This window comes from Oryctolagus cuniculus, chromosome 19, assembly GCF_051225735.1.
Source record: "Oryctolagus cuniculus isolate XC-2025 breed Fujian yellow rabbit chromosome 19, ASM5122573v1, whole genome shotgun sequence".
Taxonomy (NCBI): domain Eukaryota; kingdom Metazoa; phylum Chordata; class Mammalia; order Lagomorpha; family Leporidae; genus Oryctolagus; species Oryctolagus cuniculus.
In genome coordinates this window covers 58776452-58792452 of record NC_142885.1, presented here as the reverse complement: position 1 = coordinate 58792452, position 16001 = coordinate 58776452, and the positions used below count along the sequence as shown (strand labels likewise).

Here is a 16001-nt window from a genome sequence, read left to right as displayed (position 1 = left end):
CTCTGGGGGGGAAGTGCTAAGTAGTCAAATCGGATCCATGCCGGTAACCATAGCTGCCAGTGCCAGGCGGGTGACCTTGGAGCTGAGACTTGAATGGCAAAAGCCGCTCTCGTGAGCAGTGAGCATTAAGAGACGGGAAGGATGGTTCTGGAGTGAGGTGGGCTCTTCCGGGGGGGACAGGAGGGAAGGGGCTGGTGTGGCTGGAAGGGTGGGAGGCAGCGGGCAGAAGCAAGAAGCTATGACAGCCCCAGCCAGAGTCGTCGCGAGGCCCCGGGGTGGAACCCACTGGAGAGTGTTACACAGGAGTCAGGTGCACCTTTGAAGCACTCCCATGTGGCCCGGGGGCGGGGTGCAAGGGGCAGGCCAGGTTGGAGGTCACTGCCGGGGTCCTGTGGTTGGAATCCTTAGCCCCGAGCCTGGCAGGTCTCGGCTGAAGTGCGGAAGTCGTGCCACCTGTCCCCACGTGTATGAGATGCACTTTCCAGCTCATGGCCTTTTTCCAGGAAAGTCGTGACAAGCGCTATCTCATCCAGAAGCTAACGGAAGCCCAGCAGGATCTGCGGCCCAGCTAGGCACGCGGGAAGTGGCCGCCGTGAGACGGGGCCCAGCCCGCATCCCGGCGACTCTGCACACCCACCACGTCCGTCCGCCTTCTGCGTGCAGATGTTAAAATATATTGTTTGGAGTTGAGGCTTCTCCTAGAAGTGACTCTGTATGTGTCGCGTTGGTGGCTGTCTTTACATAACCAGGACCCCGAGTAAGTGGGTTAGAAAAGCAGATTCAAACTCAAGTGTGTGGCTGTGTAGACCAGCAGCGCACTGATGACCCTACCAAAAACTCTCTTGGGAAGCCGTCTGACTTCTACAACGAAAGTCGAGAAGATTTCTTGGGGTTTCTCAAAGCTTGCTGGGGTTGTTAGAAATGAGCCCTAGGAGTCACCTGTTCGCGACCCTGGCTTCCAGAGGTACGTCAGACAGTCGTGAACAGGGATTCATAGACGAATTTACGCCGAGGCAGGTGTTTCTGAAGTCTGTGCGTAGGAAGGAAACACTTCACAGAAAATGCATGGATTTCACATTTTCTTTTTGCACCAAAATAAACTTTTTTTAAAAAAGGATTTTTTTAAAAAAATTTACTTAAATTCATTTTATTTTTTAACACAGAGGACAGATTTCCATCCTCTGGTTCGTTCCCATAATGCCCACAATAACCAGGGGCTGGGAACTCCATCCGGGTCACCCATGTGGGGTCAGTGCTCCCCAGGGTGAGCACTGGCACGAAGCTGGATCAGAAGAAGACCCGGACCCAGAGCCAGGCCCTCCCGCCTGAGGTGCGGGTGAGCCGCATGGTAACTGAACCCCTGAACCGAACACCCACCCCTGGAGTTTTTATGAATGCCATTTCCCACACACTTTTGGAAGTAATTTGTATTATTTTTGAGCCAGGCTAGGGCTTTGGGCTAAGGTGTGTTCTTGGAGTAATCATGGCTCTGAAGCCGAAAGCCGTTTTGGTTTTCGATTTCCTCTTCATGGAGAGGAATCCTCGCATCGCGATGCTTGGGGCAGATAGTGACAAGCTGGAAGATGGTTATGGAATTACAGCGCCATTAGTATGAGAGAGAAAAGCGGCTTGACGCTGTGTAAATGCGGTTTCTGAATGCCCTCGGTGTGTGTCTGTGTGTGTGTTTTAAGATTTATTTATTTAATTGAAAAGCAGTGACAGAGACAGAGAGAGACCCTCCCATCTGCTGGTTCACTCCCCAAATGACTACAATGGCCAGGGCTGGGCCAGACTGAAGCCAGCAGCCGGGAACTCCATCCTGTCTCCCTTGGGCCATTGGCTTCTGCTGCTTTCCCAGGCCCATTAGCAGGGAGCTGGGTCGGAAGCCAGGAAGCCAGGACTGGAACCAGTGCTCCACTCGTGGGACGTGGGTGCCGCACGCAGGCTGTGGCTTAACCCACCGCGCCGCAAGGCCGGCCCCGCAGTGCCGGGAAGGGCTTTCTGCAGGAAGGCAGCCTCCATTTCCTAGCGTGCGTGCCTTTTGCTGCAGCGTTATTCATTACTCCAGGAGGCTGTGCGCGTGGGACTGGTTATCCAGCCTCCTGTTCTGTCCTGAGTCCTGAGGCTGGACACAGGGCCCTGGACCAACAGAACTAAGGGGCAGACAAAGCCGTCACTCACTCTTCGCATGCCTGCTCTAGAGCCTGCGTTTCTGAAGGCTGTTTAATCTGAGGCAGGCTGGAAGGGGCTGTTCACGCTTGCGGCTGTGGGCTTGATGTGTGCTACAGCTCAGCCTATTCGTTAGATCAGCCTGTGAATGGACAGTAGATTAGCTTGGACGCTTTTTTAAAAAAAGATTTTATTTGATTGGCAGGGTGATAGAGAGAGAGAGACATCTTCCATCCGCTGGTTCGTTCCCCAAATGGCCTCCATGGACCAGGCAGTAAACAGGAGCCTGGAGCTCCATCCGGGTCTTTCATGTGGGTGGCAGGGGCTCAAGCACTTGGGCCGTTATCCACTGCTTTCCCAGGCGCATTAGCAGGGAGCCGGATCAGAAGTGGTGTAGCCTGGACTTGAACTGGTGCTCTGATGTGGATGCAGGAGTTGTAGGCAGTAACTTAACTTACCGTGGCATTATGCTGGCTCTTGGATACTGTTTTTTTCTTTTTAATTTCCTTTACTTATTTATTTGAGGAAGAGAGAGAGAGAGAGAGAGTGTGTGTGTGTGAGCTCCCATCTGCTGATTCATTCTCCACATACTGCAGTAGCCTGGGGCTGGGCCAGGCTGCAGCCGGGAGCTGTGAACTCTGTCTGGGTCTCCTGTGTAGCTAACAGGAAGTTCAATGTTCAGGCCATCAGCAGCTGCCTCCCAGACTGCACATCAGCAGGAAGCTGGAGCCGGAAGCTGAGCCAGGTTCACCCAGACCCTCCAGTATGGGATGCAGGCATCCCATGCGGCTGCTTAGCTGCTGCCCCAAACACCCACCCTGGATGCTCATTTCTTGAACACATTTCTACGTCGTTAAGGGCTATTGTTTTTTCTATGCTGAAAAGTTTAAATGCACGTGCCTTCCTAATAGAAAACATGCACAATATCTCTTAAGATTTCTGTTATGGAAAAAAAAAACATAAGCAATAAATACCTCATCAGAATGTTCCTGAAATTGATAGCTCTGAACCTTTTAATAGAAACCTAAGTTAGTGCTTTGTAGGCAGCAGGGGCCCAAGCCTCCGAGTCCTCTTGCGCTGCCTTCCCAGCTGTGTCAGCCAGGAGTTGGAGCAGTCGGTGCTCAGAGGTGACGCTGGGGTCGCAGGTGGCGGCTGCACCTGTTACACCACCACGCCGCCCCGGGTACAGGTCTTCAAATACTCCCGCTGCTGATTTCGATTCCCATCCCAACCACCCTGCCCCTTTACTCGAAAACGATGAGCCCCTTGCTCAGGGGAGCGGAGCGAGCTGGCGTCACTTCCACATGTCTGTATTCTCGTCTGTTCGCCACAACCCTTTCCCTTGCTTGTCCCCAACAATAGTATCACCCTGGGATAGTTTTGGGCCTGTGAGACTGACGCTTGTCAGGCTTTTCCTGTCCTGTTCGGGTGCATGAATTTCTAAATCTAGTAACTGCTCTGCTGAAATTTTGAATAGCCCAAAGTCGATTCTGTTCTCACTTAAGAAACAGGTTCTAATTGTTGGCATTCCTGCCCCATGCCTTTATCTGTATAATGTTCGTGCCTTCAGTGTGCTTGCGTGAACAGTCGTGTGTCTGTGTGTGTGTGTGTGTGTGTGTGTGATGGGCACAGTGAAAATATATTGCTGTTGAAATATGCTAATGAATGACATTTTAGGTCAGTGCTGCTAACTTGCATGTGTCTTACATGAATGTTTTTGTATGTTTTGATAACTTTAATAATAACTTCAGGTGATGTCTTTGTAATTTTTAAAGTGCAGCTCTAACATGTATTGAAACTACCAATTAAACAATGTCTTAAGATTTTCAAATGTGGTCGTGTCTATTTGAATTCATGGAGGCTTCTTGTCAACACTCCGTCGATCATGGAAACCTGTCGATTGCTCTTTGCCTTTTTCTGGAATCAGGGAAAGAAAGAAGTGTTTAATGCAGTCACCAGCTGAGAATCTCTGAGCTTATCTTCTATGTATGTATGTGTATACTAGTAAGTTCCATTTGGTGCATTTCATTTCCAGTGCATGGGGGTACAATTGGAATTTACTTGTTTAATTGTGTGATTTTATACAAGTGTTTTCACCTCTCTGGGATAAAGCTCCCTTTAAAAAAAAAAAAATTTATTGAAATGAAAGGCAGAGCCAGAGAGATCTTCCATCTGCTGGTTCACTCCCCAAATAGCCGCAACAGCCAGGTCTGGGCCAGGCCAAAGCCAGGTGCCAGGAGTTTCATCCTGGCTCCCATGCTGGTGATAGGGATCCAGGTAACTGGGCCACCTGCTGCTGCTTTCCCAGGTGCATTAGCTGGGAGCTGCATCAGAGACAGAGCAGCTAGGGCTCAGAACCTGTTGTCTGACATGGGATGTCTGCATTGACAGCAGTGGCTTAACCTATAGCACCACAGTGCTGGCCTCTCCTTTTATCTTTAAAATGAAAAAATAATAGATGTTTTATGTGTGAGGATTGAATTAGAAGATAGTATGCTTTTACTTTTGAAATTTTGCTTTCTCGTTATAAAATTATGTTTACTAGAGAAAAAAATTCCAATCACTCCTGGAGCTGGCGTAGTTCAGCAGGTTAAGCTGCCTCCTGTGGCGCCAGCATCCCATATGGGGGCTGAATCTGATCCCACTGCCTGCTAATGTGCCTGGGAAAGCAGCAGAGGATGGCCCAAGTGCTTGTGCCCCTGCCACATGGGAGAGCGAGAAGGAGTTCCTGGCTCCTGGCTTTGGCCTGGCCCAGCCTTGCTCTTTATGGCCATTTGGGGAGTGAAACCACTGGATGGAAGATTCTCTCTCTCTCTCTCTCTCTCTAACTTTGACTGTCAAATAAATCTTTAAACATTCCAGTTGCTCATAAGCACTCTGTGTGGACATCCACTGCGTATCAGCCCATTTTTCATTCCTGTAACAGAATACCTGAGGCAGGCAGCTTTTTGACTCACAGTTGTGGAGGTGTGAAGTCCAGGTGGTGAGGGGCTGCTTGCGGGCAGAGTCCTGATGGACACAGCATCATCGCGTGGTGAGAACCAGGAAGCACGCGTGCATTTCTGTCCGTCTCTACCGCTTCTCGCAAAGCTGCTCGGGTCAGTCACGGGGCTCCCCCTCACGTCCTCATCTGAATCTCCCTGACTTTCCAAGGGCCCCACCTCCATCTAACTCCAGGGTTGGAATGCGTTCCTGTCTTTAAGTGTCTCAATGGGGGCTGAATCTCAACTCCTGAAGCTTTGGCGGGAACTCAAACTGTTCCCAAACCCTAGTACCTGTCAATCTTGGCATGATGGAAAGTATGGAGGGAAGGAAGAAGGAAAGAACTGGGTATTCTCACTTGCTTTTCACTGAATAAAAATGTCTTCTCGTGTTAGCAGAAGTTCTTTATATTTCAGTAGCTACATAAAATAGCATCATACAGATGGACCATAATTTTTAACACTCTGCTGAACATTTTATTTCCAGAATTTTCCCAGTAATCAAGGAGACATCCATAAACCATCAACATTCTTTTCTCCTTAGGAATAGAGATTTAGATGAGGGATTATGGCAAAGGTTTCTAACATTATAAGGCTTTTTATTTACACTTTCAGTGACTATATGAGAATGGCACATCAATCTCTCACCATTTATTAGTTCGGTTCATGATTTAAAATTATTGCACTGTGTTCATTTGAATACCGTAGAGCAATAGAAAAACAAGGAGGAAGTTTAACTCAGTGACTTCACGGTAGCAGTGTGTCATAAACTGTTTTATAGTAACCTGGATGAAAACACCCAATCAAGGTTGTGGAGTAGAAAGTGGAAGTGTCCTTGTCCTGGTCCCAACTCCGTGACACTGCCAGTGTGGAATGTGGTAGAACTCAGAGATGAGCATTCGAGGGTTTTTTCTGCCCTTGTCTACATACGTGACTCACCTGAAAAATTATCTCTCTGGACAGAATTCCAGGGACAGCCATGTTGATGGGATATGCACGTTGAAAAGTGTGGTCTGTCCATGCACTTTGGAAATTACTATTGCTGGGAAGTCTATTAAACATCTTGGAGCTGTCTTTAAATTCATAACATTTCCTAAAAAAAGAATTCGTTATTGTTATGGAAAAGTGTTCTCCTTACTTGTATATTTTAAGTAAGCCATAAAGCTAAATGACAATTTTTGACATGTAACTACATACGAAGCCATACGGATTTTTAAAAATCATGAATAAAGTGTACAGTGAAGTAGCAAAATAAGCTTTACGGTTACGTTATTTCATTCTTTAAGGAGAGCAACAGGACCATCCAATAAAATACAAGAATGCCCTACCTTTCTTAAGTGTTTTTCCTGGCTAAAATAATGTTTATGGTAGACTGTTGCGATATCAGCGAATCTTGATTAACAGACTGCATTAAGTTATTTTCGGAAATAAGACATAAGCACCACTTTAAAAGGCAGGATACGTGTTGCTCAGTCTACCCTCTCCTTTCGTAAATGACAATTGGCAGCAATACAGCGAACCAGACACAGAAAATAACGTGTTCTCTGGGGATCTACAAAATAGCCTGTGGTTTCTACTATTTTAAAGATCAGTCAGGATATAAATAGATAAAAATCTGTTTCCATAAATAATTTCCTGATGGTCTTCTTTCCCAGGAACTTAAGGGGGAAATCTCCACCCCGTGGGGATCCTGGACAGAGCAATTTAGCTTTCTCACTTCCATGGCAACACAGGGCTCCTTTACCAGCCATATCCTGCTTGATTGATAGGGATCGTATCCAATTCACTCTTCGCATTTGCAGTTTCCAACCAATAGAATGGAAGCAAGGGCCTAAGGGCGTTTCCGCCGGTGCCAAGGAAACTCCTTCCCTACGTATGCCGTGCGTCATCAATCTGCGCCAAAAGCACGATTGGTCCGCTTCGCTCAGCGGAGAGGCAGCTTTGCTGTCCCCGTGATGACTTGCGCCGGGGCGGCTGCGGCTCGATCCTTGTGGCGGCTGCGCGCGGGTAACCAGCGGCCCCTCTCAGGTAAAAAGATGGGGGATGTGCCGTCGTAGTCCCACACTGGGTCTGCGAGCCCGGGCTCGACTTTTAGGTCGGAGAGGTCGCGGTGGGGGACGTCACAGATGTGCGACCGACCGCGTGACGTCAGACGCGGCTGGTACCCGTCGTACGCCGCGACGATGGCGGGAAGCGAGTAACATTTGAAGGGTTGGAGAGTGACGCGACTGCGCTCTGACGCCGGGGCGTCGCTGAAGGTGTGGTTGGCGTTGCGGGCTGAGGAACAGAGGCCGACACCGAAAGTCCGTTGTCCCCAGGGTGTCGCCGGAGTCCTCTTCGCTCGGGGCTTTGCTGGGCTGCGTCATAGCAAGACCGCGCCAGCCTCGGCTCCGGCTCCGAGCTGCTTAGAAATGCCGGTTCTCGGGTCCCGCGTCTGACCCGCGGGGGCCACCTGTGTGTTCTGGCGAGGCCGCCGGCCTGAGAGCTGTCGCGGGGTCGGTTTCTCAAGGTGAACTCCCCTGCGCGGTCCTTCGAGCCTTTTACACAGGGTCCTCCTGTACCTAACGCGAGCCTCCCCTGGAACTATGTCCCGTGTTCAAATTAAGTCCGTAGGAACAAAATCCGCACGCAGAATGGAAGGCCATTATTGTCTAACCCAAGTGCAGGCGTGATGATAAAAATGCACGACAAACAAGAAGCAACAGAATTGTGCCCTTCCCGGGTGCCTTGTGTTAAATACCAGGCTTGGACTCAAAAATAATAAATAAATAAACAAACAAAATTAGCAACCACTGGGAAGGTGCTCCGGACATTCTCCTTGATGAAATCAAAGGTTGGAAGCCACCCCATAAATATGTACTATTTTTATGTGTCAAATTAAAAAAAAAAAAAAACGATTGGAAGATAATTTAAAGGAAACTAAATCTTACCATGAGGGTATTTTCTATTTTTATTTGAGAGGCAGACAGCTCCCTTCTTCTGGTTCACTGCCCAGATGCCCACAACGATGGGGCAGGATGTCGAGCCAACCCAGCCACTTGGGCCAACACTGCTGCCTCCCAGGGTCTGCATTGGCAGGAAGCTGGCGTCGAGCCAGAGCTGGGTATTGAACTCCGGGAATCCAACACTGGATGCCAACGTCTCAACCACTAGGCTCATGCCTACCGTGGGTATTATCTAGTGCATGTCCATATACCGCTTCACGTCTCCTAGTTACCACCGTTGGTATTGGGCCAGACTTTGGGAAAACACAGATAGGAAATGACACATCTGAGCTCCTAGCAGGACCTCAGTTTTATTTTAAAGTGCGTGACGAGGCAGGCAGACCTTGTAGGACCACTGTGTGAGAATTTTGATGTCCTGTGGAGCCAGTGTGCCTAACAAGAAGACTCGTTCGTTTTTATTTATACAGTTTTGTTACCTCCTGCATCTCCTTTTATGAGAACTCAGAAAGAGGTGGGGTTTTCCCCTCCATATATTTACCCTTAAAAAGGAAACATTCTGAGAATTCAGAATTAAGCAGTAACTAAATTAAATCATGCTATTTAAAAACAAAAGAAAAAAAAAGGAAACATTCTGATAATTGTCAATTTTGTACGTAAGAAATGGCGATTTTGCTTGTCCTAGGTTGATGTTACAGACGGGACATGTATTTCTGACTGCTGGCCCCTGCCCTCTCTGTGGCCCATCCCATACTGTAGAAGGACACCTTGCAAAGACAAGTGGCAAATGTGATACTGGAACACCCCCACCGGCACTCCAGCAGGGTCATTTAGTAAGTGCCCGAATCTGCAAGAGTAGCACAGGGCTGGGGAACAGCCCAGTGTGTGTGGCTCAAAGCTGGGGCACGAGTGAGCATGCAGAGCCCCCTGCGACACTCCTTGGTTTAAACCGTGGAACCACTCCAAATCCCACCAAGACCACCCCCACCATCTTAAAAAAACACAATTATTTACTTTTATCTACTTGAAAGAGACTGAAAGATCTTCCATCTCCTGGTTCGCTCCCCGAATGCTGGCAGCAGGCCAGGAGCCCGGACTGCACCTGGGGTGACAGAGGCCAAGCACTGGAGCCATCAGTGCTGCCTCCCAGGGTGCACCAGCAGGAAACTGCATCAGAAGCAGAGCAGCCAGGACTTGAACTCTGGTATGAGCTGTGGGTGTCCCAAGAGTGGCTTAATCCAGGCCATCATCTTTTCACCAAAACACTCACTCTTTTGTAATGAAATAACCAAACATGTCCCCCAAGTGCATTTTCCCCACACTTCTGGCAGTGGAAGTTAGCCTGAGTGAAGAGAAGTACCCGGAAGAGACACGGAAGCCCCAGCCCAGGAGCCCTGAACCCAGGTGACTTCCTGGTCTCGGTTTTCCATCTGCAAAGTGGAAGGCATACACCTTACACACCGAAGCATACGATACACTGCTCTGGTCAAGGGGCCTTTTGTGGTATCCTAATAGAAGGCTCAGAACATTATGATTTGGAGTTTTTGTTTTTGTTTTTTTAAGATGAAATTTAATCTTTCCCAAGGAACTTGGATTTGAGGGACAAGCAGAGTGCAGCTGAATGGATTTCGGACACTGATGAGGTGAAGCCTTGGCGTGATGGCAGGAGCGCCTACAGGTGTGGGCGTTTTACAAGGATTCAGAGTTGTGGTTCTCAGCTGCGGCTGCAGAGGAGACCAGTGCAGAGAGCTTTTTAAAAATATCAGTGGCGGGGCTGGGGGTGGAGCTGGTGCTGTGGCGTAGTGGATAAAGCCACTACCTGCAGTGCCGACATCCCATATAGGCGCCAGTTCGAGACCCAGCTGCTCCACTTCCAATCCAGCTCTCTGCTGTGGCCTGGGAAAGCAGTACAAGAAGGCCCAGGTCCTTGGGCCCCTGCACCCACGTGGGAGACCTGGAAGAAGCTCCTGGCTTTGGATTGGCCCAGCTCCGGCTGTTGTGGCCAGTTGGGGAGTGAACCAGTGGATGGAAGACACCTCTCTCTCTCTCTGCCTCTCCTTCTTTCTCTGTGTAACTCTGACTTTCAAGTAAAATAAATAAATCTTTTAAAAAATCAATGTGGGGGCCCCTTCCCAGAGGTCCTCTTTCTGAAGGCTGTGCAGCCTGGGTTGGGGAGAGTGGCCAGGACGGGTGGGCAGCTGGAGGGAGAGCCTCACCTGTCCAGAAGCATCCGCCACATTCACTGCCTGGGGCGGCGTTTCCAGATCTGCAGAGGCCCAATGTGCAGCCGAAATGTGGGTGTTTTGGTAAAAGTTGGATGTTTGCACGCTGCGGTGTGAACAGAATATACCGAGGGCCCCACCTGGCCCCGCCGTGCGAGCTCTTTTAGGGGCTCGTTCTCCGGCGCCCCGTTCTCCTACCTCTGAAAGGAAACCCCTCGCCTTCACTGAGAGTGGTAAACGCTTGCCTTGCAGCTTGTGGGAGAAGAATCGGGGTGAGATTTCGCAGTTCAGGAACGACCTTAGACGGTATCAGTCGGGCGGCTGTGGATCGAATAATCCGAGTGGATCATGCCGGGGAGTACGGAGCGAACCGCATCTACGCGGGGCAGATGGCCGTGCTGGGTCGGACAAGCGTCGGGCCAGTCATTCAGGTGGGTGCCGCTTTGGCTCTCTCAGCAGGTGCATCTGAGGGCCTTCAAGGAACCAATCACGGGAGGCCGTGTGCTCCCAAGGGAAGATGTCTTTGAAAGAGCAGGAATTGGTTTTGGGGAGAGAGGGGGAACAAAAAGCGTGTTGTGTTTCAGTGTAAACACAGAAGGCTTACGGTAGAGAAGCAGGTGCACAGTGTATCAGTGGTACTAAAATGGCAGGGCAGGGCAGGCTATAATGAAACAAGGGTTGAGAATCACTTCATTAGATGGAAGCACAGTGTGCTGAGAGCTTGTGGTCCTGCCCGGTGGAGTGCCAGAGGACAGGCTGTGTACCCGCGGGCAGTGGCCCACTTCGTGGTCACAGGCACCTGGGCTCACATCCTGCTCTCTCCCTCCTCTTGCCTGTGTGACTTTGAGGTCACAGGGCCTCTGCGGGCCTTCGTTTCCATATTGCCTAATACCTGTCTCATTGGGTTCGGGTGGGTGCAGACACATTCGTGCAAATTAGCTTGCCTGCCCGAGTCCTTGAGCGAGTGGCTTATCCTCTCTGCCTCACTCTGTGCATCTGTGTAGGGGTGACTGTAGCTGCTGTGTGGACTGGATGAGCTGTGGTCAGCTCCTGGCATTTAGGAAGTGCTGTCTAGGTGTTAGCTGTTGCTGTCGCTCTCCCCTTTTCCTTCTGTGTAAGCGATAACATGCTGGAGAGAAAGTACGCAGCAGCTAGTGATACTCTGCCTCCCAATGTTGAACCAGGTTAAGCGTCTCATTTCTCCTGGTCATTTAATGGGCACCTGGTAGGCCTGAGGGACTTTGGCTGGAGTCCTGGCCGGTGGCGTTCCTGTCTGGCATTGAGACAATAGACTCTCTTGGTTTGTTGATGCTCCCTTCTCAGTCTCAGGGATTCCTGTTAGTCTTGTGCTTTACTTCATGTGTGTGGTTTTTTAAAATTATTTGAAATGCAGGGAGAGCAGACAGAGACTTGAACCCAGGCACTCTCTTACGGGATGTGGGCGTCCCAAGCACCAGGCGCCCACGTGTCTTCATGGGCGCTTTGATGGGGAGGGGAAAGACAGCAGTCTCGGCGCCAGCACTGTGACGCGGCATTTTAAACTGCTGCTTGCAACGCTGACAGACCTTATCAGTCCGCTGGTTCGAGTCCCGGCTGCTCCACTTCTGATCCAGTTTCCTGCTAATGAGCCTGGGAAGGCAGCAGAAGATGCCCAGGTGCCCGGGCCCCTGCCAGCCATGTGGGAAACCTAGAAACCCAGATAGAGTCCCTGGCTCCTGACTTCAGCTTGGGCCAGACCTAGCTGTTGAGGGTGTTTGGGGAGTGAACCAGTGGACAGAAGATCTCTCTGTCTCCCCCCGCCCCCCCGCCGCCCCCGGGTCTATGGTCCTCTGCCCATTTTTTTTTTTTTAATAGCAGCTATCATTTTCTCCATTTGCCTTTTGCTTCCTGTCTGCCACACGACGGGCCTTGGGGTGTCCTTGCGGTGTGGCAGGAGACCTCCATGAGATGCTCACAAGTCTCTGTCTCTGTGTCCCTTTACAGAAAATGTGGGATCAAGAAAAGGACCATTTGAAAAAGTTTAACGAGCTGATGGTTGCGTTCAGGGTGCGGCCGACAGTCCTGCTGCCCTTTTGGAATGTGGTGGGGTTTGCGCTGGGTACGTATGCGTGTGTCCAGCAGAGCCTGGGTGAGCTTAGGGGCGCAGGGTGACTCAATCTGCCAGTACCACATCTGCAGTTCCTGCCGGGTCCTCTGACAATGTTTTTAAATTTTACTTAGTGTCCTCCCAAAGGTAAATTGACTGAGGTTTTTTTTTTTTTTTTTTTTTTTTAATTTATTTAAGATGTAATCTAAAAGTCAATCCTTTCATACACAGAAAGTACAATAAAAAAAAATCAGTGCAACAGAGCTGGCATAATTCAGCAGTAGCCAGAGCTGCACACTCTAAAAAAGGGAAACGAACGCATGGTGTGGCAGGTCCAAGTCACCCCCGAACGCAGCCCGTCTCTTGGCCACAGTCAGGAGGTAGGACGGGCGCTGTGCAGAGAAGAGCTCTCTCACTGTGTGGCGTTACCCTGGGGTCCTCGAGCAGTGGGGCTAAGCCTGGGGCGAGTCTGTCCCCCAGAGGACACGTGGCAGTATCCACAGATCCTCTCAGAGGTGCTGCTGACAGTGAGGGGCAGAGGTCGGGGACGCTGTAGGATGTCCTGCGGTGCCCAGCACAGCCTCCTCAGCAAAGATCCGTGCAGCCCCAGATGTCAGCGGCCCCGAGGGCGAGCAGCCCGGCCTCAGACCGGCTCCCTTTCCCGCGGTGGCCGCCCCATCCCTGACCGCTCTGGCTGTGGCTGTTTCAGGGGCCGGAACCGCCCTGCTGGGGAAGGAGGGCGCCATGGCCTGCACGGTGGCGGTGGAGGAATCCATAGCTCACCACTACAACAACCAGATCAGGACGCTGGTGGAGGAGGACCCTGCGAAATACGGGGAGCTGCTGCAGGTACTTGATGGTCCTCGGGAAGGGCGTGGGGGTCTGGGGCAGCGCCCCGGAGCACATGGAGGCACAGAGAAGGAAAGCTGTCTGCCCTGGTCACACAGCGAGCGTGGAGCCAGGACTCGAGCCACTGTCGCCTGCCCCGAGGCCTGCCTGTGTCCACCCCTGCACTCCATATCACTGGTACAATGCTGTGAGTGCGACGCCCTTACGTGAATGAATGGATAGCCACAGATGATTTTTCACAGCAAATAAGGGAACTGTTTACTTACTTATTTGAAAGAAACACGGGGACAGAGTGAGTTCCTGTCCCCTGGTTCCCTGCCAAATGCTCACAGTGACCACGGCTGGGCAGGGGCCAAAGCTGGGAGCCAGGAACTCCAGCCAGGTCTCCCGGGTGGGTGTCAGGAGCCCCGTTACTTGAGCCCTCACTGCTGCCTCCCAGGAGCTGCACTGGCAGGAAGCTGGAGGCAGGAGCAGGAGCCAAGCATGGGATTTATTTAAGATGGAATCCTGGGGCCGGCGCTGTGGCGCAGCGGGTTAACACCCTGGCCTGAAGCGCCGGCATCCCATATGGACGCCGGTTCGAGACCCAAGTGCTCCACTTCCGATCCAGCTCTCTGCTGTGGCCTGGGAAAGCAGTGGAAGATGGCCCAAGTCCTTGGGCCCCTGCACCCACATGAGAGACCAGGAAGAAGCTCCTGGCTTCTGGCTTCGGATTGGCGCAGCTCCAGCTGTTGCAGCTAATTGGGGAGTGAACCATCAGATAAAAGACCTCTCTTGTCTCTCCCTCTCTCTCTCTGCCTCTCCTTCTTTCTGTAACTCTGACTTTCAAATAAATAAATCTTTAAAAAAAAAAAAAAAAAAGATGGAATCTTAACTGAGGTTCTAACTGCTGGCTAAATGCCCTGCTCTTTAGTCTTTTTTTTTTTTTTTTTTTTAAGATTTATTTATTTGAAGGAGTTACAGAGAGGGGAGAGAGACACAGATGAGCTTCTGTCTCCTGGTTTACTCCCCAGATAGCTGCCACGGCCAGGGCTGGACTAGGCTGAAGCCAGGAGTCAGGAGCTTCTTCTGGGTCTCCCACGTGGGTGCAGGGGCCCAAGCACTTGAGCCATCTTCTGCTGCTTTGCCCAGGCCTATTAGCAGAGAGCTGGATTGGAAGAGGAGCAGCTGGGACTTGAACCTGTGCTCATATGGATGCCATTGTCTCAGGCGGCAGCTTAACCTGCTACGCCACAGCACTGGGCCCTCTTTAGTCTTTTAACAGATCAGAGGTTGGCAAACTGGCCTGCATCGGACCACCTGTCTCTATAAATCAAGATTTAACAGCCACACCCACTTGTTTGCGTGTCTAGGCTGCCTCCCTCCCCACCACCAGGGCAGAACCGAGTGGTTGCAGTGGAGCCTGTGTGAGCAGCCCTTAGCAGGCAGCGTTTGCCTGCGGCTGTCTTGGGCTAACCTGGGGCCTCGGCCTCTCCGTGAGACCGATGAGCAGGTGAGTCGGGTGCGAGCTGCGCCGCCTGCCTTCTGTTTGACCAGGTGATACGGAAGTTCCGGGACGAAGAGCTTGAGCACCACGACCTCGGCCTTGAGCACGACGCAGAGCGGGTAGGGCCTGCCTTTCCTTGTGCTTGCAGGTTAAGGGCAAAGGTTTCTGGTCCCAGGAAAGTAAACCTTAACATGGCAGCCCGCGGGAAGAAAGGGGCCAGGTCGCTGTGACAGACAGGCAGCCCCACTGCTCCCGGGAGGGCCGTGTATCCTCTGGGCCCAGGGCACCTTTCTCCTCCGCTGTGAGACACCAGCTGATTCCAGGGTTTGGGCCGGAGCAGAGGCCTCTCTCCCTTTCCCTGGCACACAACTAGGCCCTGGCACAGCTGTATCTGCCCCCAAATTAAAGTGTTTCTCGAGTCTGTTACCCAGAGAACCCCAAGCCCTGCCCCACTAGCCCTGGGTCGTCCGAGTACAAGACAAGCACGTGATGCCTTTCTTTCATCTCTTGCTGTGCCGCAGGCCCCGGCGTACACCGTCCTGAAGAGCATCATCCAAGCCGGCTGCAGCGTGGCCATCTCTTTGTCAGAGAGACTCTGAGCTGTGTCCCCGTAGCCAGCTCGGGGAGGCGGGACAGCCATTTCGCCAGTGGCTTGGACGGAGAAGGAGCTGTACAGTCCTCATTGTTAATTCTGTTGTTTCTGTCCTGTTTTTGCATTAATAAAGAGTTCGGTGTTGCTTTTGCTCTCGCTGTGAGGCTGACAGTTCCCTGCGCTGTTCCAGTACAGCAGGTGAAGCTACTGGTTGTGTGCTCTCCCGATTTCTCCTCCAGCAGTCAAACTTGAGTTTACTGAAAACGAAAAGAAATTTAAAACTAGGAGGGGTTTAAGACTGACCAAGCACGAATAGGAAGTCCATCAGTACATGGTCACTGTATCAGATCACGTTTTGTTACTTTAACCAAAACACCCAAGAGGAGCTCATTGGGAGGGAAAGGCTTGTCCCCATCCAGTTTGCAGGCTGCAGTTCAGGGCTGGGCGGTCCCATCGTCCAGTGTCTGCGGGGAGCTCCTCACGGCAGGTGTGGAGGAACAGTGAGGCAGAACCAGAACTTCAGTGATCCACCCTTTCACAGGAGGACACACCCCCGGTGGCCTGAAGACCACCCCTGACCCACCTATCAGACGCCGTGATTAGACCAAGGCTCCACCCTAATCCACTGACCACTGACAGGAAGACAGCAGAGTGTCAGAGGCTTGCAGTTCTGG

General features: G+C 51.3%; 2 protein-coding genes across 11 annotated transcripts in view; both read left to right on the top strand.

Annotated features, from left to right (window-relative positions):
- Nucleotides 1-4000, top strand: part of TMC7 (transmembrane channel like 7) — a 40991-nt gene extending 36991 nt beyond the window's left edge. For 4 of the 5 annotated variants that reach the window (XM_051847469.3, XM_051847468.3, XM_089321638.1 and 1 more), the window contains one exon: nt 504-4000. In XM_051847469.3, the coding sequence (XP_051703429.2) occupies nt 504-572 (69 nt within the window). In that variant the 3' untranslated portion in view covers nt 573-4000. The remainder of the gene's footprint in view (nt 1-503) is intronic. The other variant, XM_089321637.1, reaches the window with a different exon arrangement.
- A 2998-nt stretch (nt 4001-6998) lies between these two features.
- COQ7 (coenzyme Q7, hydroxylase) lies at nt 6999-15479 on the top strand. Of its 6 annotated transcripts, none has more exons than XM_002711772.6 (6): nt 7005-7178; nt 10567-10745; nt 12298-12412; nt 13110-13249; nt 14786-14854; nt 15257-15479. In XM_002711772.6, exons 1-6 carry the CDS (start codon nt 7106-7108, stop codon nt 15332-15334), a joined length of 654 nt encoding a protein of 217 aa, XP_002711818.4. In that variant the 5' UTR covers nt 7005-7105; the 3' UTR covers nt 15335-15479. The 6 variants fall into 6 exon arrangements, with proteins under 6 accessions (XP_089177770.1, XP_002711818.4, XP_089177769.1 ...); XM_089321642.1 differs by having other exon boundaries at nt 7127-7408; XM_089321640.1 differs by lacking the exon at nt 7005-7178 and adding an exon at nt 10186-10386.
- The last annotated feature ends 522 nt before the right edge of the window (nt 15480-16001 follow it).